General features: G+C 45.5%; 1 protein-coding gene across 3 annotated transcripts in view; it reads right to left on the minus strand.

Moving 5' to 3' along the window:
- The window catches only part of Mgat5 (alpha-1,6-mannosylglycoprotein 6-beta-N-acetylglucosaminyltransferase), a 282,882-nt gene that overhangs the window by 176,218 nt on the left and 80,297 nt on the right, over positions 1-26,367 (minus strand). Inside the window, exons 1-2 of one of the 3 annotated variants that reach the window (XM_057769777.1) lie at positions 14,332-14,343; positions 7,600-7,985 (exon numbers count right to left, since the gene is read on the minus strand). In XM_057769777.1, coding sequence (XP_057625760.1) covers positions 7,600-7,840 — 241 coding nt within the window. In that variant the 5' untranslated portion in view covers positions 7,841-7,985; positions 14,332-14,343. Of the gene's footprint in view, positions 1-7,599; positions 7,989-14,331; positions 14,344-26,367 lie in introns of those variants that run through there. The other 2 variants (XM_057769775.1, XM_057769776.1) reach the window with 2 other exon arrangements.

Below are 26,367 nucleotides of genomic sequence, written 5' to 3' on the forward strand. Positions count from 1 at the left end.
TTAACCAAAACAAATTTTGTTTGAATATATCAACCAAAGTGAACCCTAATATTCTGTATGCATATATACCTCAAGTGCCTTCGCTCACCACTCAAGGTAAAAAAGTTCCTCAGGGACTTTTATTTAAAGGGGTGTGTGTGTGTGTGTGTGTGTGTGTGTGTGTGTGTAGGTATGTGCACATGAATACAGGCTCCTTCAGAGGCCAGAAGGCGCTGGATTTTCTGGAGCTGGAGTCACAGGTGGTTGCATGCCAGCAAGTGGGAATGCCGAAAGAATAGAAAGCATTTCTTTTTTCCTTGCTCTTTTTGAGACAGGGTTTCTCTCTGTAATGGCCCTGACTGACCTGGAACTCACTGTTTAGACCAGGCTGGTCTCAAACTCAGGGATTCGCCTTCCTCTAAAGGCAGGCACCACCAGTGCCTGGCTCAGAAAGCACTTTTAATTGCCTAGCCATTTCTCTAGTTCCTCTAGGATTTTTTTTTTTTTAATCTAATTTCTCCTTTGCTATTTTCCAAGGAGGAGTGATTGCTCTCTGACACCGTCCTGCTGTTCTCCAGGATGGGGCACCCACAAGAGCGGAAAAGCCCTTTCCCCAGCATATGCCCAAAGCCTAGAGAGCTGCTTGGAACACAGCAGTCAGCAAAGGCAGCCCCTCACAGGCAGTCTCTAAGGATGAGAAACAGTCAAGTGGACAACCTGAGCCTTCAGAGCTCAGAAACCAAAAGCCAGAGACCAAGACAAAATAGGCCACAGATAAAGGAGGCAGCAGGAAGTGGGCTGTGGCTGGGAGTTAGCTAGGAGAGGCTCCCTGCTGTGTTAGCCTGAACTAGTAAAGAGTCCCAGTCCAGGAATAAAATAGAGAAATAAAGGTACAGTCCAGGAATACAGAAATATAAATTTTTGGAAAAAATAAATAAATAAAGCTGGCAGCCACTGTTAACCTTTAACAAATGCTTTCTGCCTTAAAATCAGACATCCTGGCAGCCATGTGGACAGAGGTAAACTTTTAACAATTGTCTCTGCCTCCCAACTTCCCTGCTAGGCAGGTCCTGCAGACAAAGGTTAGCTTCTAACTGTTGCCTCTGTGGGACCCTCTGCTCGTGTTCCCTTAATTTTTAACTGTGACTCTACTCTCTGCCTTGCATTCCTTCAGGGACAGTGCAAAGGGCTGGGTCAGCCACAGGCCTTCACAAACACCCTAAGTTAACATCCTAATGTCCTGTAACCAAAAGCTGTAAAACTTAAAATGGGCTGTGACTTTAAGCCTGACCTCAAGGCTGTAAAAGCTCTTTAACCCACACCCAGTGCTTGCTTGATTTTACCCTAAGAGGAGGCTCCAAACCAGCCCCCATTGCCACAGCTACAGAAGCCCAGTCTCTGGCTGTGGTCAGAGCTATAGCTGATAGGTTTGTGTGCCCCATGGTGATTTTTTTTTCTTTTTCTGGAATAAAGCTTACTTCTGGTTTAACAGACTTTGCTGGTCTGTCCCCCATCACTGTGTGACACCCGGACCCAACACTAGGAGCTTCCCTGGAGCTAAGTGCTCAAGTGGCGGGGGATGATAGAGTCACGGGGTCTAGCTGGACTACGGATCTCATTACGCTGCATCTTCAGAATGAGAGGCCTGAAGTGGCCCAGGTCTGCCCTCAGATAAGAGAGCACCATCGGGGATGGGAATTTGGGTCAAGCAGTCAGAGACAGATTGGGTCACCTCAGAAACAAGAACATCATTGACTAGAGTGAATGACAGCATCTACCATGCCCTGACAGGCACAGCCCATGATGTGCTGGCCTGGGATAAGCAGGTGTGGCGAGGAGGCAGGAGCCAACACCCTCTGCACCCCATGGATGAATGCCCCCACTGTTCTGCACAGGCTGCTGGGGACCTTCCAGCAGCCCATCTGAATGACCGAGTCCCAAAAGGAGTTCAGAAGTCACTTTTCATTCTGCTTTCTGTTTCTTATTTCTTAAGAACTAAAGCAAGATAGAAAGACAGGAAAAACTGTGGAGAAGAGGCCTGAAGGGAACACTTCATTGCAAAGAGGTCTTGAAGCCTCTCATGGCCGAATCAAGAATTCCAGAACAGCTCGTCCGTGCTGCAAAGGTGGCTGACGTGGAAATGACATTCCTTTCACACACAGATACTTTATGTTATAATAACAATGAACTAGGCTGAGGCCCGAATGTATACCACCTTGGATGGAGTTTTTATCATCTCCCTCAGCAATTAATGTGCTGTGTTCTCATTTTTCTTAACAAAATTAAGTAGCAAGGAGGACTCGGCCAAAAGCTGTAAGTTGCTGACTTCCTCAGACCAAAGGAATTCTGGGGGGCTGCTGAATCCCTGAAGGGCATGACCAGAGAATGGGCTATGGTGACGGGGGAAGGGTGGACTGGAATGTTTCAGAAGTTGTGGGAAATGGACGTTGCTGTCACCATGGTTCTAAGTAAGTGAATCTGCTATAAACAATGAGAGAGGCCATTTGCAAACACAACTTTATGTACATCATTAAACAGCGGTGTGAATCTGGCTCATGGGCAAAGCCTATGATCAACTCTGCTGTTCTGGGATCTGGAAGCAGAGAGTCTAATGAGTCAGGAACCATCTAAAACCAACTATGAAAACTCTGCCTATTTATAGTAGACCAAGATCCTCTGGTTCTACCAATGTGGGAATGGGAGGAGAGGTTGCTCTCTTTCCTCTTCTCTGACAAGCTCATACAAGTACATAATGCATTTTGGTAATGTTCACATACACTCTCTCTCTGTCTCTTTCTCTCTCTGTCTCTGTCTCTCTCTCTCTGTCTGTCTGTCTGTCTCTCTCTCTCTCTCTCTCTCTCATTCTCCTCTCACCCCTATCAAGTTCTTTCTCAAATGAAAAGTTTATTCAATCTACTAATGGGATCCCTTTAAGCTAACCCATTCCTGGACACAGAGGATCAATTATTCATTCTTCCAGGGCAAATGTCTAGGCAGTATACTGACATGGGCTGTGTCTGTGGCAGACAAGCAAGAGACAACCCACAAAGCCCAGCTAAGCCACACAGCATCCCATAGTCTCAGCATCTGTCTGAGACAGGACTTCATGTAGCTCAGACTGGACTCCAAAATTCCATCTGTAGCCAAAGATGACTTTGAACTCCTGATCCTCCAGAGCTGTCTATCTGTCAATGTTACCAATGGTGGCGGGTTAAAGGAGAAGTGGGGCCATCAGAATGTCTCTCCAGCTTCCTAGAATTAGCACTAGGTCACACCCTAGCTAATATCACCGTCACTTGGTTACTCACACGCAAAATCCTAAACCAAAGAAACAGTGAGGTTACCAAACTCCAGACTCCAAAACAAAATCAAATGAAAGCCACACAGCAGTAATCTATGTTAGAACACCTTTATTATCTCATACCAGGAGATATTGTTGATTGTCACAACTAGGGAAGGGCTACTGGTATTTCCTGCTAAAAGCTTACCACGTGTGCTAGTGATCTTTAGCTGTCAACTTAACAAAGCCTATAATGGCCTGCCAAGAGTTTCAGTCAAGTAACTTCTCTTTCTGGGCATGTCTGTGAGGGACTGTTGGACTTTTTAATTGATATGGGAAGGCCCAGCCCACTGTGGTGTTACTATTCCTAGCAGGAGGTCAAAGGCTATATAAGTAAGCTATCTAGGCACGAGAATATGAGTGAGTCAGGGATGGAGACTGGGAGTGACCCAGCAAGTGGCGTCCCTCCATGGTTCTTGTATCCAGGTTCCTGGCTCGATTTCCCTCAATGATGGACTCTGATCTGGAAGAGTAAGCCAAATAAATCCTTTCCCTCCCGAAGTTGCTTTTGGGCAGCGTGCTATATAACTGCAACAGAAGAAAACTAAAACCCTACTAAGAAATCTTCCTGAAATACAGACTTATCTAACCTAAAACATCAATAGGACCAGGAAACCCTGTCTCAGTGGACCTCACCACAGGAGGGTCTTACATAGCTCAAGCACACACACTCTGGTAAGTTCCAGAAACTCAGTCCCAAAGACCACTTAGATTAGCAAGTCAGCCTGGTGGGAGGAAAAGCATGTTAGGCTCGCTGATGACTCCCAATTCACTGTTTGCTGGTATGGGGGAAAGAATGATTACTTCACTGCCGGTCATCGGGAAAGGGTTGGAATAAATAATTCTTATAGGTGCTTTAACATACAATGTCCTGCGATGACACACACATGGCTGAAATTCCAACAGAAGACTCAGAGGGATGTGTGTGTAGCACTGTTATTCTGAAAACACCATCCATCTTGTTTGTTCTTTGTTTAAGACAGGGTCTCCCGCTGCTCTGGGGCTCACCAAGTGGCCTAAGTCAGCTGACCAGTGAGTCTAGGGATACAGCTTTCTCTGCCTCCCCAGTGCTGAGACTACAATAGTGCACCAAATATGCCTGATTTTTTTTCATGGTTTCTGGTGATTGAATGCAGGTCCCCTAGTCCTCTTGTAAACTATCTCCCTCCCCAGTCCTGGTTTACTTTTATATTACACACATACACACACACACACACACACACACACACGCTAAAAAGCTAAGATCAGATGTATTTTCTCTAAAATATGCAGGACGTCTGCACTCTGAGCTTTTTTATCAACACATAATAGAAACAACTAGCAAGATCACAAGTCTATAAATATATAGCTCATATGTTTTTGTGTCACCCAGGGAAAAAGTTTGATAAACTGTGATTAGAGGAAATCACTGTTAAGTCATTGCCCTTTCCCAACAAGGGCATAACAAAGTGAAAGGTTTCTGTACCCCAATAAGCCTCTCCGCTGCCACAATAATCCAAATCAGACCAAATCAAACCAAATTAGAAAAGGCCCAGGTTTAATGGCTACAAAGTTCCTGGATGATTTTCCAGCTCCCCAGAGAGGAGCTGGGGCAAGAAGACCACAAGTCTGTTTTCTGGAGGGCAGTTTAAGTACCCTGTAGGATTGGTCTTGAGCATCTCCAGGGGAGGGGACTTGGTGGACTTTCTGAGAGGTAGCAGGGTTTGGAGAGAGATGGGGGAGGGGGCTTGGAGTAGAGTTTCCACCCAAACATTCCAGACTCTTTGGATATATGGACACCAGGCGCTGGGGTGAAGCTTCCACCAGAACACAAAGTACATGTAGGATTAAAACCTTTAATACAGCATCTACCACAGGCCACATCACACTTATGCAACACCACCAACGTTCTGTGCTATTCTTTCCTCTCTGTCAATAACTGATCTCTGAAACTGATGGACGACATAAGTCATGTCAATGAGTCATATGACTTGTGTGGTTGGGCACCTCATATTTGTTGCTCTCTCTCTCTCTCTCTCTCTCTCTCTCTCTCTCTCTCTCGTCTGTCTGTCTGTCTGTGGTGCTTGTAAATGTGTGCATGTACACAGAGGCAAGAGGTTGACGCTGGATGCCTTCCTAGTTCGCTCTCCTCACTGAGACAGGGTCTCTTAGTGAGCCTGAAGCTCCTGATAGGCTGGCTGGTTAACAAGCCTCCCTGGTGCTGAGACTGTAGGTGCCTGCTGCTGTTCATGTCTGGTCGTTTTACATGGGTACTGGGGATCAAGTTTGGGTCCTCGTGGTTGCATGGCAAGCACCTCACCAACTGAGCTACCCGTTCCCCAAGATTGCTGCTGACAAAGCTGGCAGAGATATATTACAAGCAGATGGTGTGACCATTCTGACCCTAAGAACTGAGAAAGAACAGGAGGGCTCCTCAGCTGTGGCTATCCTCTCTTCACCCGCCCCCCCCCCAAGACACACAGCACAGAACCAAGCTTCTGGGTGCCTGTGATTTACTGAGCCTGGATTCCAGCTGCCCAATCACAGCCTACAGTAGCAGGAGGTCTAATCATCAGGAGAGGGCTATATCCTCAATGCTATATCCTTGACTGGGTCCCAAAGCAAACACCAGCTCTTCTACACCACCACAGCCATCATCTACAGTCAAAGTCCCAAACACCAAACCCACTGAAGTCTGGGTTGGATGGCTCAGCTTTCCATTTGATGACTAACAAGGGCTCACCCTCTAGAAACCCCAGTCATTCTGAATCCTCAGTGACCAAAGGGCATCCTGGGAGGATGAATTTCCCAAGACAGTACAACCCAAAGTCCATTTGCCATGGTTATGCTTCATAAGTGTTTGTGTGTGCATTTTTGCACCATCAGGGTCAGACGAGATGCTCAGAGAGTAACGGCACTCACCATACAAGCCTGATGACCTGAGTTCCATCCTTGGGACCCACATGGTCGAAGGAGAGAACCAACTTCAGCCTAAAGGCTGTTGTCCTCTGACCTCCACTATGTGCAGTGGTGCATGCGCCCAGATACACGAATGGATGGGCATGCACACATGATGATGACGATGGAAAATCTATCAGAATATACACCAAATGCTTATTATGTTTATTGCAGAGCATAATTTTATGTGATTCTCCTCTTTTGTTTTTCTGTTTATACCTTCAATTTTTCTAAATGTAGCATAACTTTTGCTAACAGAAAAAATAAGATGTATTTCACATACATACTTTATTTTTATATGCCTAAATATGTGTGTGTGTGTGTGTGTGTGTAGACTCATGTAACCCATGCTAGCCACAAAGGCCCTCCGTAGCTGAGGATGGCCCTGTGCATCTGATCTTCAGGCATGTGCCCCTATGCACTGATCCAACCCAGAGGCTCCAAGCATACTAGGAAAGCCCTCAAGTGTCATTTTAAAAAGAACTAGAAGCACCTGAAAATGAGCAATGAGGACAAGAAGATTTCTTTCAGAGTGAGCAAAATCAAAGACAAGCAATAAAGCCTGGGAAATCAAACATTAAAGCTACAGGGCATTTTATTAGCTCCACGCTGACCTTGATGTTATCCAAAACATCAGCCCCCTCACCTGGTCCCCCCCTCCGCTCCATCTAATTACATTTTGTTTAAGGACAGATAATGAAAATGTTTGTCTGCATTCCCTGAACACACTCCTCTGAGCACAGTCTAGAAATATGCTGACGGATTGGGGACTGACTACAGACACAATGCAGAGAGCTCAAGTGTGCTGACCGGCATGCCTGGGGACAGGGGTGTCTGGGTACGAGAGCTTAGAGTCCCACAAACAGCGCTGTGTTACCTTTCTAAAAGCACAGCTGTGGGCTGGGAAGGTGGTTCTGTTAGTAGAAGGGCTTGCTGGACAAGCATGAAGACCTGAGTTTTGATTCCCCGAATCCACATACAGCCAGATACAGTAGCATGCATATATAATCCCAGTGTGTCTATACAGAGACGGAAGGCAGAGACAAGAAAATTTCCCTGAGGGTCAGGAGGCAGCAAGCTTGGCATGCAGCTGCCAAGAAGAGATTTTGGTGCAGACAAGGTAAAATGTAAGGACTCACACCTGAGATTACCCTCTGACCTCTGGCATGTGCATATCCACACTCGCATATATAAATACAGAGATGAAAAGGATACACATGCAAAACCAAATATGATCACTGCCCATGAGAACAGAGAATCCTCAAACCGTAACAAGACCACATGTCCCTCCAAAGTCGAGGCACGCCCAACGGAGCAAGCCATCCCCGTGCCTCCACACTCACCATAAGCTGTCATGACACCGGCATATGGGCCATCCACCACGTTCCTGTTTTCTTCGGCCAGCGCTTTAATGTACCTTTTGCTGAGATCCAGGATCTGCTCCCGCAGCATGGAGCTGCTCTCAGGCTGAGTTCGCTGCTGGATGGTGAAGTGCAGAAGCATCATCCCCCATATAAAGCCAAAAGTCACCAGGAAAAAGCCCAGCTTCTGAGAGGACAACTTCCAGGGAGTAAAGAAAGCCATCTCTCTCTAGCAAGGTAGCCCTCCCGTGGTTCTCAAGGCGCAGAAGGTGAAGGCAAGTTCATGGTGCAGGCTGGGGCGGAGGGTGCACGATGGCCGCTCTCACTCCGGCTCCTGAGTCAGCTGATTTCCTTCCCTGGCTTCCATTCTGCTGCGAAGGAGGAGCACAGTTAGCAATGTGGTCATAACCAAACACAACGATCAGGAACTGCATCTGCACTGAGAGCTTTCCACGAAATACCCACTCACGTCTGGCTCCGTGTGCTTTAGGCTAAAATCTGGGAGCCATGAGCCCAGAAGAGAAATGTTTCAAAGCACCATAAAGTTGTACAAATACACTGGAGGAAGTGTGGTGCGCCTGAGTGTGTGGACACAGGTGTGGAAGGGCTGTCCCCTTCTAGACCTCGTTCAAAACAGGAAGCGTGTGTTGCAAGGTACAGAGGAGATGGAAGGATATGCCACCAAATGTCAGCCAGCCCAAGGGGAGGGCAGAGTCCCGGGGCCACTCTGTACTTTTTGTATGTGTGACTTGAACTTAGAAAGTCATGACGAGCTTGGAGCCAAGTCTGTGCATACAGCTTGAGAACTGAATAAGAAAGTGGAAGAGTCTTCAGAGAGCGCTAAGGAGGTAAGGGGAGAGGGTCCTGTGTTGTTCAAACACGGCTGGATTTCACGATCAGTGTGGCAGGGTAAGTGACTTTGAGGAGGGGTCTTTTTGCTCCAGCTTTATGTTGGAGGTGCCAGAGATCAGAGTCAGAGTGCAGGCTAAGCATTCGTTCTGTCGCCGAGCTTCACCCCAACCTCTTGCCCCATCTATCTGGAGCAAAAGCTGCACCTCACAGGATCACATGCCTGCTGCACAGGAAACCCAAGGCACCTGGCTGGCTGGCAGCTTCTCTGCGGTTCTCACTTTCACTGCCGTCCTGAGGCAAAACGAAAATTCAAAGGCAGAGTTTTGATGTGAAGGTGTTCCTCTCCTATCTGATAACAGCACAGACAGGGCCTGTGATCTGTATTGGGGTTTCTCGGCAAGGAGGGCCTGAGGAGAGGTTGCAGGCGGGTTGATGGGTATGCCCAGGAATGTGTTCTTTAGAGTCATGGCGCTAAACATTTTGTCACAGTGATAGAAAACTGACACAGGGGCCCCCATGTCCTGTTTAAAGAACTCTTGGGACAAAGATCCAGACTCTCCTACTTTTACTGGGATGAAAAATCCCTCATAAACTGAAAATATCAGTAAGTATAAATCATGTTTAATACACTTAAAACCAGCCAAGCAACGTAGTTTTAGCTTAGTCTTTTTAAATCATACTCAGAACGTTTGTTTTGGCCTACCGTTGAGCACAGTCGCCCAACTAACATAAAACCTACTTTGCAACGAAGTGTGTATCTCATGTAATCTATTGAACGCAACACTGAAAACCAAAAACAGTATGGGTACATGGCTTCTCATGCCACTCTCACGTTCCAATATTTAGGTCAAAGGATCACAAGTCAAGCACTACCTGCTCAGAGGAAGACAATGGTCAGGCCTGGGGACACAGTGCAGCTGGTTTAATGTTTCCTAATACATGTAAAGTCACAGCTTCAATCCCCATTTAGGTAGAGGTGGGAGGATCAGGAATTCAAGGTTATCGTTGGCTACTTAAAGGGTTCCAGGCTTGCCTAGACTACCTGAGATCCTTCCTCAAAAAAACAAGACACAAAAACAAAACAAAACAAACAAAACAAGTGGAGGCCTCAGTGGGTAAAGACCATATACTCTTTGCAAGTACAAGGAGCAGACACACAAAGCTGGGTAGGTGTGGCACCCACCTGAAGGCCCCAGCACTTGGGAGACAGCCACAAAGGAAGCTGGTTAGCAAAGACTAAATAAATTGGCAAGCTCTGAGTTCAACTGAGAAACTCTGCCACAATAAATCAAGGAGAGTGACATCAACCCTGGGTCTTCACATGCACATTGCATACATGTATGCCCATACATATGTGAACATATACGCCCTGCATGCACATGACACACGAAAAATCAGATAAATAGGAAGGAGGAAGGGAGGAGGAAAAAATTAGGAAAGACAAACAGGTGGTGGCATACGCCTTTAGTCCCAGTACTTGGGAGGCAGAGGCAGGTGGATCACTGAGTTCAAGGCCAGCTTGGTCTACGCAGTTCCTGGACAGCCAGGACTGTTACACAGAGAAACTCTGTCTCAGAAAAACAAAAACAAAAACATACAAAAACAAAACAGACAGACAGACAATGACCACAGGGGGACAATAAATGTCCTTGTCTTGGGGGCACAATGGTGGCCAGTGGAATGGCATCCTCCCTCTATAGACTGAGTACCTGCTGCCCTCAGGCCTGGGGACTGAATGTGAGCAAGAAGGAGCACCCACCCTCAGAGGGCTAACACTTTGAACACCATTCCCCCTCCCCCAGTACATAAAGCGGCACTTCCTTCTAGATAATCCACCCATTATCACCTCAGATCTGAGGGGACTTTCCCTGGCTGTGTTAGCCAAAAGGGAACCTTCTGGGTGTTTTCTGTGACCATTTTAGAGACTGATCTTAACTGCTGACAAGATTACCCATAAACCTTCAGACAGGAAGTCACAGGATGGGCCTGAGCAAAAACTAGAGCCAAGACCAGGCCTACGGTAAGAGGCTTTGCTTTGGAAAGGTTCAAACTACCCAGATGGTACATTCTAGGCATAAAATGAGGGCTACGCCAGCCAAATTATTACAGCTCAGTGAGAGGCTGGCATCCAGATTCACCTGGGAGATGGGACTCTGGCCAAGCCTGTGAGGGATTATCTTGATTACACTGATCAGTGTGGGAAGACTCATCTTAACTGTGGGTGAAGGCACTCCCTGGGCTGGCATCCTAAACTGTATACAATGGAGAGGGGGAGCCAGGATTCACTGCTCTGTGTTCCTGATTGTGGACATGGTGGTGAGCTTCTAATCCCAGTGCCAATGAAACTGTCAGACCCCTGAGACCTAGCCTACCTGGCAAGTGAGAGACCCTGTGTCTAAAAACATGATGTTTGCTTGGCTCCAGAGAAACAATACCAGAGGCTGATTTCAGGTCTCTACATGCATGTACATGTGCACCAACACACACATAAATATACACCCTCCCCACATACACAAGGAAAGGAGAGCAAAACGGTCACCCTAAAGGCTAGTACCACCTCCTTCCTTCCTTCTCTTCTTCTCTCCTTCCTCCCTCCCTCCTTTCCTTCTCTCTTTTCTTCCTTCTCATCTTTCTCCCTCCCTCCCTTCCTCCCTTTCTTCCCAATCAAAATAAAATTTTTGCCAAGGACACATGTCAGTTCTAATAACAAAAGAAGAAAAATACACTTTATACCCAGATCTGCAGGGTCCCCCCAAAACCAACAAGGAGACTGAGTCCCATATATAAAAGCAAAGAGCCTTTATTCTTACACAAGTTCATGAACTGAACTCAGTCTCTCAGTGTGCCCAAGGTATTGGTGCAATTGGAGAGCCCTGAGAACATCTGGGGTGGGGTTTTTATAGTAGCAGAGGGATTGTTTTAAGGTTCAGGACCCCTGATTGGCTGACATTTGTTTAGGGGTGCCCTGGTGAAAAAGGGACAGTGTGTGCTGGGCTAAGGGACACCAAGTGATCCTATTTACAATAGTTGGAACTTTAGAAATTTCCTTTGGATGGTCTGTACCTGGGTGGAGCAAGGGTGGTCTCAGTTCGTGGTCTTTCGTGGAACCATGTATTGCCATAGGGTAAACTGAGACTCAGGCCTACCTTCCTGCTGGTCTATACAGCCTGTCTTGGCAGGTGTGCACCAAGCTGCCCTGGGTCCTACAAGTACATTCAACAACTTTAATCATTGGTGAAAGGAGAACTAAATACCACAGAAGCAACAAGTTATCACTTTGAACCCATTAGATTAGTTACCGAGGGCACCAGACGTCGGCACGGAACCTGCAGACTGAGAGGGTGGGTAAAGAAAATGGTACACCCTGTGGGAAACTGCCCAGTAGCTACTCAAATGCCCACACGGGGGTACAGACCATTCTGCACTCAGGAATTCCAGCTAGAGAAACAATAACATGATGTCCCCACATATATATTTAAAAACAAAACACAGCAGGATTATGGTGGTGCACGCCTTTAATCGCGAGCCAGAGGCAGGAGAATCTCTGGAATCTCTATGAGTTGGGGCCAGTCTGGTCTACAAAGCGAGTTCCAGAATAGCCAGGGCTGTTACACAGAGAAAATCCTGTTTTGGAGGGAAAAACAAACAAAAACAAACACCCTTGTACAACACCTGGTGAGGCACACATACGAATGGTAGGTGAGCTCACACATTCCAGTTCTCGGGTCTCTGAGCCTTTGAGATCAGTGGTCTACAAAGCCAGTTCCAAACCTGCCAGGGCTACCTACACAGTGAGACCCTGTCTCAAAAAAACAAAACAAAACAAAACAAAAAAACAAAGAACAAAGCCTTGTATACATCCTTTACAACAGACCAAAACTAAAACAACACAAATGACCGTCAGCTGATCAACTGGCAGGCCAAACGGGAATATGCAAACCACAGTTTTTAGGCAGAACGGTATTTAGACAGAAAAAGGAGAAATCAGTGATGCTACATGTGTGACCCCAGAGCAGTCTGGTAAGTGAGGAAGAAAAGGTTGCTAGAAACTATTAATTACACGGTCCTGGCGTGGGCCACATGGTGACCACTGCTGCTGGACAAAGTTCCAGCGTTTAAACACTGCGGGCCACTCTTCTCCAGAACCTTTTCACTTTCATTTTTAATGGTTTTCAATATTAATGTCTCTCCCTTTGGGAAATTTTGTGCAGGCTTTGATAACAGATAAAAATTCATAACAGTGGTAGCCTGTCTAAACAAAATAATTCTTTGGAAAAACATCATCTCACCACCTCAGAACCAGGAAATCCATTGTGTCCTCCTAATTACACCAAGAACATGAATTTTGGAGATTTACTAGACACACCTGATCCCAAGGATGAAATGCCTACAATTCAGATGAAGAGCCTGAGGCCATTAAGGGCAAGAGTTCAGTTAATAAGTGCAGAGAAATCAGAATGATCCAGTCTAGGAGGAAAAGAGTAAGACATCAGGACCTTCCCTCTTAGGAGCAAGGTGAGGGGATGGTAAGATTGAGGTGCAAAGGGACACATTTAGGGAACAGCTCAGTGCTTATGCCCTTAAGGAATGAAAATTGGCTCTTAAGTTGTGGTGAAGTGTCTGGTCCGCAGAAATCGTCCTTTTCCCAAGGTCAGGCATTAGGATAAGGGTCTCCATTCCCGGAGGCTTGAGGAAAGTTCCTGCAGGCTAAGTCAGTCAATATCTTTATCTCCGGAAAGTGAAACTTGTGGCCCTTCATTAACACAGGACAGGTGCCTATAGTCAAGGTCAATGCTAGATTCCTCAACCCCTCCTCTCAAGACACAGCCAGCTCACAAGTCCTTTGTCCCCAATTTAATCCTGTGTCAAACTGTAGAATATAAAAGGTTAAACCTGCTGGCAGCCGTCCTGATTTACCTTTCTTCCCCACTCTGCCTCCACCAAACGCATACACTGAAGAGTCCAAGAATAAAACATAGAAATAAAGGAATATAGAAATATAAAGTTGTAAGTCCAAACATATTTTGGGAGAAAAAAAAATAAAGCTGGCAGCCACTGTTAACCTTTAACAAATGCTTTCTGCCTTAAAATCAGACATCCTGGCAGCCATGTGGACAGAGGTAAACTTTTAACAATTGTCTCTGCCTCCCAGCTTCCCTGCTAGGCAGGTCCTGCAGACAAAGGTTAGCTTCTAACTGTTGCCTCTGTGGGACCCTCTGCTCGCGTTCCCTTAATTTTTAACTGTGTCTACTCTCTGCCTTTTATTCCTTCAGGGACAGTGCAAAGGGCTGGGTCTAAAATAGGTTGTGATGAGGTCCTAAATGGTCCTCAAAGGCTCATGAGTTTAAACACTTGGTCTCCTGAAGGCTGTGGAGCCTTCAGGAGAAGGAGCCTTGCTGGAGAAGGTGGGGCAGTGGAGGTAGGCCTTGAGGTTTTGGAGTCTAGATTTGTTTAACCTCTGTCCTCAGATTTGTGACTGCATAAGCAAAGTGACCAGCTGCCTTGCATTCCCGCCACCCTGCCTTCCCTCCCAGGCTGGACTGTGTCCCTTCTTAGCCTGTGAGCCAGCCTTTACCTCTGATGATACTTCTTGCCAGGTCCAGGCCATAGGAAGCTACCACTGCAGATATGTAACTATGAGGACACCGCAACAATGCACTCTACATGGTGAGAATGGCCATCTTCCAACAGGGCAGTGAGAACCAAAGGCCCCCAAAGCTTGGAGACTGGAGTTCTGTTTAGTGAAGAGGCCTCTTGGGTCTCCAGCAGTCTCCTTCCCCATCCTCCAGGGTCCAGAAAGACCACACCGACCACACCATGTCATCACAAAGGGCTGACCAAGGCTAGCAGCACGACACTTACGGAGCCATTTGCCTCCGGTTTCCCAAACATGGATGGCCACTCTTAGCATCTCAGCACCAACCTCACAGCCTATGCTCCATGTGGCTCCTGGCACACGTTGCCTGGTAGATGCTGTTTGGATGAGGGCATTTCAGAAAACGGCCCAGCCCAAAGCAAGTCCTTTGAACTAGGCCTCCCTGGAGGCTCCGTGTGTTTCAGCAGTCCCTGGCTGGCGCTAGAGAGGGTGGACAAAGCCAGAGAGGCTCTGCTAAGGGTGGTGGTGCAGGCCTTTAATCCCAGTGCTAAACAAAAGCTAGAGATGCTCATTCATTCAGCAGTGAAGCCAGCACCAACCCAGCGCCCACCAGTCCCACAGACAACATCATGCAATCTGACTGTGACTGCCTGCTCTAATCCATTTCATACTTCTGTCAGAACCACGCACTACCTGAATCCATTCCTATCTATCTTTAACCTTGGCTAAGAGACCCATCTTTATCTTCATTCTCTCTGATAATATTCAGGATTCCCCAAGTCATCTGTACTTGCCTATTAGCTTTGCTACCCTCCCCCACACCTCCAGTGTCTTCACTCAACCTCACCTCCTGCATAAATACTCCTGGCTCCCCAGAACAGCAGAACCCATCCTCCTCGGAACAGAAAGGGCAATGCTGAGGAAGTTATCTGCTGTTCTACAACACAGTCTTGCTTCAGCTTTCCTACAGGTCCCAAAAGGTAAAGAATCCTGGAGATGGGGAGATGGCTCAGATGGCTTTGCAAGCTTCAGGACCTAAGTTCGAACCCCAGAACCTACAGTAAAAAGCCAGGAGTGTTGATCCTGGCACAGAAAAGTGGAGCTATGTGGAGCCCTGGGCCTCACACCTTAGTTAGCAAAGCCAAACTGCTGAGCTCAGGGCAAGTGAGAGGTCCATGGCAAAAGATGAGGGCGCCAAGCAGACAGATGGTGAAGCAGTACGGGTGTTTGCTTTGCAACCATATCAGCCTGAACTGGGTCCCCAGAACTCATGAGAAGGTGGAAGGAGAGACCTGACTTCGCAAAGTTATCCTCTGACCTCCACTTCTGTGCTGTGGAGCCTGTACGAGCACACACACAGTAATAACAACAGCTTATAATAACTAAGGTGGACAGAACCTAAGTGACAAAAATCCAGGGCTGACCTCTGGCTGCCATAAGCACTCATGCATGCACACGCATACGCAGCATATATAAAATATAGGAACAGAGAAAGAAGAAGCAAGGGAGCTTCTATGGCCGCTATTGGTCATCTCTGTCATACAGGAATGGCCACAGGGAAAGGACAGCGGAGAGATGGTGGAAAAGCCCCAAACACAGAAACCACTCAGAAGATTCATAGCTTTATTCTACCTATGGCTAAAATGCAGACCATTCTAGAACCACGGGGTATTTTGTAAGTTGGGTGACTAGGGCTTTCATACTGTGCTCCAAAGGATTTTTCAAAAGGTTCCAGAAAGTCCACAAATGCTTCATATTTGTTTAACACAGATTTTTAGGGGTAGCGAGATGGCTCAGGGGGTAAAGGTGCCTGCCTCCAAGGCTGATAGCCTGAGTTTGCTTGCCAGGATTCATAGTGTAGAATAAGAGAACCAACTCCAGCAAGGTCTGCTCTGACTGGCACATCTACCCTAAAACACAAGCAAATAAATGTAACTTAAAAATCAAATACAATGTTTTCAAAATCCTGAACACACCTTTCCGTCTCCCCTGCCCAGCCATTCGCATCGTGAGTGTCCTCTTACAGAGGGGAGGGACAGTGAAGGTACACATCTTACTGGGAAGTGGACAGGAGAAAGAGGACAAGGGTGACCAGGAAGCTGTGACTACCCTGTCACCGATGACTGCCCCATGTTCTGTGAGTTCCACTCACAAAAGCCATAAAATTATTCACACTTGACAGAACTTCCCACCACACAGTTTGAAACCACAGCAACCCGAAGAATTTTGAAAACATTGCCAGCCTTCTGACAAAGCAGGAGACCTTGCCATCCACAAAGTTTACACTCAAGAGCCTAACATGCAATTAAGTTACAAAAACAAATGGGGGGGAGGGGAGGGTGATCCAAAAATATTTTAAGGAACTTTACAGTTTTGGCCTTGTGGTGGTGGTGCACACCTTTACTCCCAGCACTCTGAAGGCAGAGGCAGGAGGATCTCTGTGAGTTTGAGGCCAGCCTGGTCTACGGAGTAAGTTTGAGGACAGCTAGGGCTGTTACACAGAGAAACCCTGTCTCCAAAAACCAAAAGAAAAGAAAGAAAGAAAAATATAAGAAAATACACATGAATGCCAACGCCCAAGTGACTCCAGAGTTAAAGAAAACCATTATAAAAAGAATTAAAATTATCTTAAATATAGGGAGCAATAGCATCAAGAGAAAAGTCATTAATGAATGATTGCTCAATGACCAGGCATCCTTATCCAGGGAGGAGCCAGGCAGGGTGCTGATCCACACCAAGAGTATTCTATCTGTAGAAAAAGGACAGCAATCCATCCAAAAAACTAGACCAGATTAAGATCACCCGGTTAAAGTCTAGCTGGCACAACACAGCCATCAGAGGGTTATGAGACTTAGACCTTAGAATGGATTCACCAACTCTTAGATAAGGACAGTCAATGCACACGTCACAGACAGCTGCAGGTGTCTCAGGGTCCCAAACACCCCAGGTATGAATTTTTTTTGCGGAGGAATTAGGCAGTTACACACTAGATGCTAAGTCCTTTTCAATTTATAACCAAGGTCAAGTCTCCCAAACTATACAGCATCTTGGGTCAGCCTAGCTGGCATCCCAAGCCCTCGGAACAAACAAATGATGAATTAGCTCATGTCCGCATAGCCTGCAATTCAACCCCTACCCCACCTACGGATTTATCTGGAGCTTTCTAAAAGGCAGAGGTGCAGATACACCAAGTATATTGATCCAGTTCATCTGGGGTGTGGCCCAAACAGGAATGTCATATACAATCTCCCTAAAAAATTATAGTGTACAGTCAGGATACTGTTTCCTCATACCTACGTAAAAAGCCAGGAGCGAGACCTGTAGAAGGAGGTGAATGACTGGAAAGATAACTGAGGTCAATGCCTTCACATGCATGCATACATAGGCGTGTGCACACAGACACACTGAAGATTTCGGTCAAAGATAAAACCTGGATATAAATCTTCCAACTTTTATTTCTGATAATATAAACAACCCCCAGTTGTGTTCTCTGCTCATGTCTATATCAGGCATGGCGGAAAGGGGCTTCTGAGCTTGCGGTGCTTGCCTAGTAATTTTGTTAGTGCTCACTTTAAAGCTGCCTGGTAACCACGAATGCTTCTGCAGCTGACTCAAGAGTAGGACCACCCTGAGCCTCAGTGAGCGCAGTTGTCAGCTGCCGGGCAGAAGAGACGGTCAACCAATAGCTTAAGTTTCTGAAAACGCTTTAATACCCATATTTTCCAGAGTATGTTGATGCATCATTATGACCACTAATGCCCTTTCTTTCAAAGTTTTGCTGAAGGAAACTCTACTGAAAAGAGATGCATGGGATACACAGTGCATGAATTCTACTCTACCTGCTTCACCTGATCCCTTGTGAGAAACGAGTTTCTGCCTTAGCAATGCGCTCACTCCTTTCCAAGTGACTACACACCTACACTCCCCAGAAATGTAATCATCTCCTAGTTTCTAGTCACACATGGCAGGGTATTAAAATCTTCATAAATGTAATGTGTTCAAGCTTATGAAGCTTACCCATTTTTTGCACATGTGGACTATAGATGTGACGTGCATAGTAGGTGTGCATGCACACATGAGTATAGAGGCGAGAGACGAACCAGATGCCTTCTTCAATTGCTTCTCACCTTAATTTTTGAGACACAGTCTTTTACTGAACCTTGAGTTTGCTAATTCCCCTATAAAGAGTGGATGAGAAGTCCCAAGGATTCTCCCATCTCTTCCTTTCCGGCACTGGAATTACAGACTCAAACTGTACTGTCCAGCTTCCTATATGGATACTAAGGATCTAAATTCAGGCCTTCATGTTTGGGTACCAAACACTTTACTAACTGAGCAGTCTCCTTAGCTCCATTTCATTCATCTTGACAGCCTATCTGTTAATGTTCCAAGTGATTAATGGCAAGTTAGTTTGCTCATTTAATGCACAACAGTTAGTGTTTACTTGTGTAAGGAAAAGTAAGCTCTGTCCACAACATCAGCTCCAAGATTACGTGTCCATTAGAAAGCATTCAGTGTGGAGATCAAAGGCAGATTCAAAGCCAGCCTCTAATGACTGGTCATATAGTCAAGCCTACACAAGAAACTGCCCAGTGTTTGAGTTACCTGGGTTTCAAAACAAACCAAGTGGTTTATAAAAAGAAGACTCTACTAGACTTACTAACATGCAAGATATATAATCAATTTCCCAAGAAGAAAGCAGAATGGCCAGTCTCGTGCCTGGTAAAGAGGCTTGTAGGGAGGACTGTGTCTCAGGGCAGGAAGACGTCTAGACAGACACTAGGCTGCAGTTCTCTTGCTGAAAGTGAGCGTGGTGGCTATGCCCTAACGCACAGCCTTCGGTGACTGCCTAGCCATCACTTAGGGCAGCTAAGGTCAGAAATCCACACCCAAGTCACAGCTTCCAATTCTGATCTCTCGTAACAGTAGAGCCATGGTGTGTTTTCATATTCATCTATCTGATGCTGAAGACTGACTCAGATTGCTATATGTTACTGTGTACATTGAGGGTCCATGTGTGTTCATAGGGTTGTGTGCATGGGTCTGCAAGAATGTATGGAAGGCTGGCTAGTGGTCAACCTTGGCTGTCACTCCTCAGGCGCGGTACACATTTATTTATTTAGACAAGTCTCTCATTGGCCTTGAACTCAATGTGTAGGCAAGACCAATGACCAGAAAGTCCCAGGGATCACCTGTCTCTCCCTCCCCAGAGCTGGGATGAAAGGCACACGCTACAATGCCTGTTTCTTTATAGCAAGATTTGAGGGTCCTTTGTATATCACCTACAAAGTTATCAACCTAGCTCTGTATTATATTTTAATCTTTATCTAGATGCTTCGACTACCTTTAGTTCAGAACCTGGAAGGGAGGGTAAAATTAATTCACATGGCCAACTCCCTTTTGTGTGTTTTAATTTTGTTCTTGTTTGTTTGTTTTGATTCCACATGCTAGGAGCAGACAGGTGGATTCTACTTTACTGTTTGGAACACTTCTCTAGAAGTAACTCACTGCAAGTGTCAAGTTTTTAATTCTGATAGATGAAGAGACAAGATTATTGGTCATATGTTCTCTTTCTAAATGTTGTATCTTTAAAAATGCCGTAATATATGCGCAAAGAATTTCCATGGGATAATTTAACTTTTTGCTAACTGGAAGATTATCTCAAGAGAGACTGGTAGAGTCCGTAGTCATTCTTACTTTGACTTGTTTCCCTGATGCATCCTCCTGCCTTTAAGCATCAGGCCATTAAGAACGGAAATGGTTTTTATGAGCACACAACACATAACATTCAGAAACCTCCTGAGCTGTTAGTGTCCAGTCCACTTCTGAATATCATGTGCCATCGAGCTCTTGGTCAGTGCTGCTCTTTCAGGTTCTTCCTGCACAGAGATTGATGGGTGATCATATATGCAAATATACCGTTTATTTAATATCCTTAAAAAATAGAAATGATAGGAGCTGTGTGTAAAGCTGTTGTTAAGAACACTTGCCAGGCATCCACAAGGCCCTGTGTTCAGTCTAGAGCATCATCTAACCTGGGTGTGGTGGTGCACACCTAGACTCTCAGAACGGAGGCAAAGTCTGGATGAGCGGCAGCTCAAGGCCATAGTCAAGCTACATAAGGAAGTTGCAGGCTAACCTTAAATCCGGAGACCCAGCTTCAATGAACGGACAAACAAACAAACAAAAAGAGCTGCTGGGATGTCTCAGTGATGGAGACACTTTGCTACCAAGGCTGACAACCTGAGCTTGATCCCTGAGACCCACAAAGCAGGAAAGAAGTGACTCCTGCAAGGTGTCTATGGACCACACACACAACACAAAATAAAATAAAGAAATGCAAAGAAACAACACGGTAAGCCATAAACATGTTCAGCTCACTGCCATTCAGAAGGCAAACTCAGGGCATCTCAAAAACTCCCTGGGTAAGAACACTCCATGCATGACCACAACTCCCATGCTACAAATGCCTGAAACACACCTGCCCCTGCCTCCTATGTCTAAGCTTGGGTGTTTGGGAAGCTGGTGATGCTATTTGGGAAGGCTGTGGAGCTCTCTGGAGGAAACAGATCACTGGGCTTGAGTCTGGAGGTTTACAATTCCACCCCACTTTTTGCACTCACTCTGCTTCCCAGCTGGGGTCTCAGTGTGACCAGTCAGTTTCCATTCCTGCTGTGGAGCCTTCCCACAGGGATAGGCTGTAGTCCTCCTAGAAAGTAAGTGGAAATAAACCTTTTCTACGTTGCTTCTGGTCTGTAATTTTGGTGGTTATAGTGATGAGAAAAATAAATATTAAAATCTTCAACCATCCCTTTGTATACAGCAGAAATGGATAGTGACTGAGCAGCTTTTTTTCTCGGCTTCCCATTGAGAAGATCAGATTTTGATTTGCTAGCTATTTGGGTTTTGTAACAATCGAGGATGGCGATATGTACAGCCTAGAATGTGATCCTGGCAGGAGGGAGCCAGGCAGCGAGCAGCAAAGGCACGGCTGATTTATAGAGAGTCAATTACAGGTGGATGAAGTCATAGTCAAACAAAACCACCAAAGTTCATTTTCACTGCTCTCGCTCCTTTTTCTCCCTTTCTTCAAATAAACTAAATCTGTGTCACTCACCCCTTATGACCACTAGATTTATAACCAAATTCAAACGACTTTTATAATCACCCATGCAAGGGGAAAAAATGACCATAATCATTACTAGAATGATTTAGATTTCTCTTATCGGCACAGTAGGATCTGAGGGGAGTTTATTAATACCTTAGCAAACCTGCCATAAATATGCCATCTGGGTGTTTGCTTTAGAAGAATGACCTGATTTTGCCTATGAGTTCAATTAGCATTGAACTTCTTTCCTGACTCCCTCCATCAGTTGGGTCAGATCAGCTGCTATCGCAATTCATTTCTTCCTTGGTGGTTCTCTCTTTCAGAACTGGCGTGGAAGTCAAGTCGAAACTTGTTTTACAAGTCTGAGTGTGCATCAGGTCACCTTGGGAGATGTTTTAGATACAATAACAGCTCTCGTTCCTTTCCAAGTTTTCCAACCTATTAGTCTAGAGCAAAGGTTCTCAATCTCCCTAATACTGTGACCCTTTAACACAGTTCCTCATGTTGTGCTGACCCAAATATAAAATTATCTCCATTGCTACTTCATAACTGTATTTTTGCTACTGTTATGAATCATAACATAAGTATCTAATAGTCTTAGTGTTTTCTGATAGTCTTAGGTGACCCTGTGAAAGGGTCATTTGAACCCCACCCCCCACACCCCAAGGGGGTTGTGACCTACAAGTTGAGAACAACTGGTCTAGAGCCAGGAAAGCAAGGTAGCCTTCATCATAACAAGAGAATCGAAGATTGGTATGTTTTTATTCAAGGCAGGGTTTCTCTATGTATCTTTGGCTGACTGTCCTAGAACTCAACTCTGTAGGCCAGGCTGGCCTCAAACTCAAAGATCTGCCTGCTTCCACCTCCCAGAGTGTTGGGATTAAAAGTACGTGCCTGGCCTAACATTTGGAACTATTAGGCTAAGATATCCACCTAACCAGACACAGGTTAGTGAAAGAAGAAGAGAAGGGAGTTTTGCCAAACAAGGGACAATGTGATTCAGTCATTGACTAGCTAGAGTAAACAACCCCAGATGGCCAGACTTCCTGAACTTTCCAGAAAATACCAGAAAATTCAGGGCCAAAGAGTTGGCTCAGTTGGTAAAGTAGTCGCCACACAAACATGAGGACCTGAGTTCAGATCTTCAGTATCCGCATAAGTTGTGACCTCAGGCACAGAAGGACCCCTGAAGCTCGCTGGTCAACTTGTCTGGCCAAATATGTGAGCACTGAGCTCAGTGAGAAACTATTTCAAAAATTAAAATTGAGAAAAATATGAACATCATCCTCTGGTTACACATATACACCACACAAACACACACACACACACACACCTACTACCACTACCACCAGAAAAACACAACTTGGATGGTGTTTGGAGATAGGATCTTGCTCTGTACCCCAAGCTACCACCAATCTCAAGGCAATCACTATAAGCTGTCTTCTAGCAGACACAAACCTATGACAATCCTAAGAAACTGGCAGAGAACTGGACACGTAGAAGCTATGCAGTGTTAGCCTGGGCTACAAAGGGAGACCTTGTCTCAAAAAGGAAAGAAACAGGGGCTAGGGAGGTAGTTTAGTTGCTAGAATTCTTATCTAGCGTGAATGATACCCTGGGTTCCAATCCAGTCACATGTAAATCAGGTATGATGGTGCGCGCCTGTGATTCCAGCATTTAGGAGGAGGTGGCAGAAGAATCAGAAAATCAAGGTCATCTTTGGCTATGTAATAAATCTGGCTATGTAAAAAATGTAATAAATAAATAAAGTGGAGGCAACCTGTCTCATAAAACAAAGAACTGCCACCCAGTGAGATACAAACACTTGTCCCAGAATCCTGAAAGTCTAGCATGACTTGCCCACTTAAAGGCAGGATGGGGCCAAGACAAAGTGTGCCCCTGGCCCTCTCCCTCAAAGGCGGAGAGAGCCCCCTTGTCTCCCAGTTGTTACCTGTGTCAACACCAGAATCTTCCAATTCCTCCCTCCCTCGCTGATTTCTGGCTTCACACTTAGCCCTGTTAGGATCTAGAGTCCTTATGTAAGAGCTACAAGTCCTTCTGTGAATTGGGTACTTAATATTTATTGAGAAAAGTCCTTGTCCTTTTGTCAGTGAATAAAGACGTCTGCCGGGCTGAGGATATGGCAGCCAGTGAAGTGCTTGCCTTGCAAGCACAAGAAGCTGAGCTCAGTCAACAGAACGCTGACACATGTTCAAAATCCCAGACAGAAGAGGCAGAGGCAGCACAGCAGGGATCCCTGGAGCTCACTGACTAGACAAGGCTCTCTGGTGAGTTTCAGGGACAAAATAATGGAGCCTATTCCTTTTTTAAAAAAGGGGGGACTGTGGATGACATCCTGAGGAATGATGCCTGAGATTAACGTTCTGCCCCCCACCCCCACCGCACATCTTCTAGTGTTATCTTGAAAAACTAGAGACATAGCTGCTCTGAGAACCTTTATAGAACCTAACGTGTCTCCCAGAACCAATTTCTCAAGTGACGGTTTCATGCTTCAGAAACTTGGACAACGAGAATCACACAGAGCAAACACAGAAGGGGCCTCCGCCAACCAGACTGCCTCATGCTCTCCCTGGCCCTGCTCTGATAAGGTTAATACCCAGCAAGGGACCCACAACACATAAGGTCTGAACTTGATACTTGGAGACACATCTCCTGGGGCAGCTCCTCGGCTGTCACTGAAGCCAGCCTCCTGAGCTTGCTCGGAAATCATTCAGGAGGCCCAAATGCCCTGGGTGAGTGGAGAGGTAAGCTAGTGTGACAGAGGCAGGTTTAGGAATCAAATGCAAATTTAAGACTCAGCCCCAATAAACTTCACCCTTGGCCTGCTTTGGAAAGTTCTAGAAATGTCCACGTGCAGAGAAAACGGCTACTACTGAAGGGAGCTATAATTTGCAAAGTGCTTCTTCAAGTAGTGGACCTCTGATGAGAGCTATATGACTAAAGAAGTCTCTTGACCCCTCAGAGGAGCCCCAGAGGCCTCCCCAAGCTCCTGTGAAGCAGAATTACAGCTTGCTTTGTGCTCCTCAGTTCCTATCTCCCAGGATGCACGCACATCTATGTGAAGCACAGAAAACACGGGCAAGGGTCTGCCAAGTGTCACAGTAACTGATAGAGAATTTATCTTGTAGATGGCCTTTGATGCAGAAGTCAGGCAGCCCTGGCTGGCCAAACCCTATACCAGGATTAGTTGTGATCTCTACTTCAAAGTATTTCCTAAAGCTGGGGCAACTCGGTGGTTAAAGTGCTTACTGCTCAAGCACGAGGACCTGAGCTCAGGATCCCAGCACTCAAGTAGAAGAGGAATGGTGGTGCTTACCTACAATCCCAGCATGAGGAGGTGGAGAAGGAGGCTCCCTGGAGCTCTCCAGCTGGCCAGCTCAGCTCAGTCAGTGAGCGCCAGGGTCACCGAGAGACTCTGTCTCAAGAGATATCGTGGAGAGCACAGAGATCAAGCCTTGCTGTTGATTTTGAGCTCCACAGATGTATGCTGGGAGAGTGTTCTGTGCACACACACAACACACACAAAAACACAAGGAATTACCTGTGTTAGTACCTAGGGATGCCAATCACAATATTGACTTTTCAAACGTAAACACACACCCTGTGGATTCACCGAAGCAAGCCATTCTCTGGAAGACACTGTATTTAAGAATTGTGACCAACAAAACTCGAGTCCAAATGGATCAAAGACCCCAACGTAAAACCAACTACATTTAACTTCATAGAAGAGAAAGTGGGAAGTACATTTGAACGTATTGACACAGGAGACCACTTCCTAAATATAACCCCAGCAGCACAGACATTGAGAGAAACAATTAATAAATGGGACCTCCTGACACTGAAAAGCTTCTGCAAAGCAAAGGATATGATCAACAAGATAAAACAACAATCTACAGAATGGGAAAAGATCTTCACCAACCCCAAATTGGACAGAGGGGTGATCTCCAAAATATACAAAGAACTCAAGAAACTGGTCATCAAAAGAACAAATAATCCAATAAAAAATGGGGTACAGACCTAAACAGAAAACTCTCAATAGAGGAATCTAAAATGGCTGAAACACACTTGTTCAACATCCTCAGTCATCAGAGAAATGCAAATCAAAACAACTCTGAGATTCCACCTTACACTTGTAATAATAGCCAAGATCAAAAACACTGATGACAATTTATGTTGAAGAGGTTGTGGGGCAAAGGGAACACTTCTGCATTGCTAGTGGGAATGCAAGCTGGCACAGTCCCTTTGGATGTCAGTGTGGCGATTACTCAGAAAATTAGGAAACAACCTTTCTCATTACCCAGCAATACCACTTTGGGACATATACCTAAAGGATGCTCAATCATACCACAAGGACATGTGCTCAACTATTGTTTGTCATAGCCAGAACCTGGAAACAACCTAAATGCCCCTCGACCAAAGAATGGATAAGGGAAATGTGGTACATTTACACAATGGAGTCAAAAAAAAAAAAATGACATCTTAAAATTTGCAGGCAAATGGATGGAGCTAGAAAACATCATATTGAGTGAGGTAATGCAGACCAAGAAAGACAAATATCATATGTACTCACTCATAAGTGGCTTTTAGACATAAAGCAAAAAAAAAAAAAAAAAGCCTATATCCACAATCCAAGAGAATCTAGACAACAAAGAGGACCACAGAGAGACATGCATGGATCATATCTACATGGGAAGTAGAAAAAGACAAAATCTCCTGAGTAAATTGGAAACATTGGGACCATGGGAGAGGGGAGAGGAAGAGGAGAGAGGAAAGAAGGAAAACGGAGAAAAACATATAGCTCAATAAAAACAATTTTAAAAAAATATCATGTGGGCTGGAGAAATGGCTCAGTGGTTAAGAGCAGTGGCTGCTCTTCCAAAGGTCCTGAGTTCAATTCCCAGCAACCACATGGTGGCTCAGAACCGTCTGTAATGGGTTCTGGTGCCCTCTTCTCATGTGCCCGAAGACAGGTCATTCATATCCATAAAATAAATTTAAAAATATTTTTTTAAATAAGGAATTGTGACCAAAACAAAAACCAAAGACTGCCTTGTGCCCTTAAGTTTCACAACATAATGAACTTAATGAACAGAGATAAAGAACCTGTATCCAGGCCTGGAAGACCAGCTCTCCGTGACATCATCTTAAGTGACCTGAAAATGAGATTCCAAAA

The sequence above is a fragment of the Chionomys nivalis genome, chromosome 5, assembly GCF_950005125.1.
Source record: "Chionomys nivalis chromosome 5, mChiNiv1.1, whole genome shotgun sequence".
In the NCBI taxonomy this organism is placed as follows: domain Eukaryota; kingdom Metazoa; phylum Chordata; class Mammalia; order Rodentia; family Cricetidae; genus Chionomys; species Chionomys nivalis.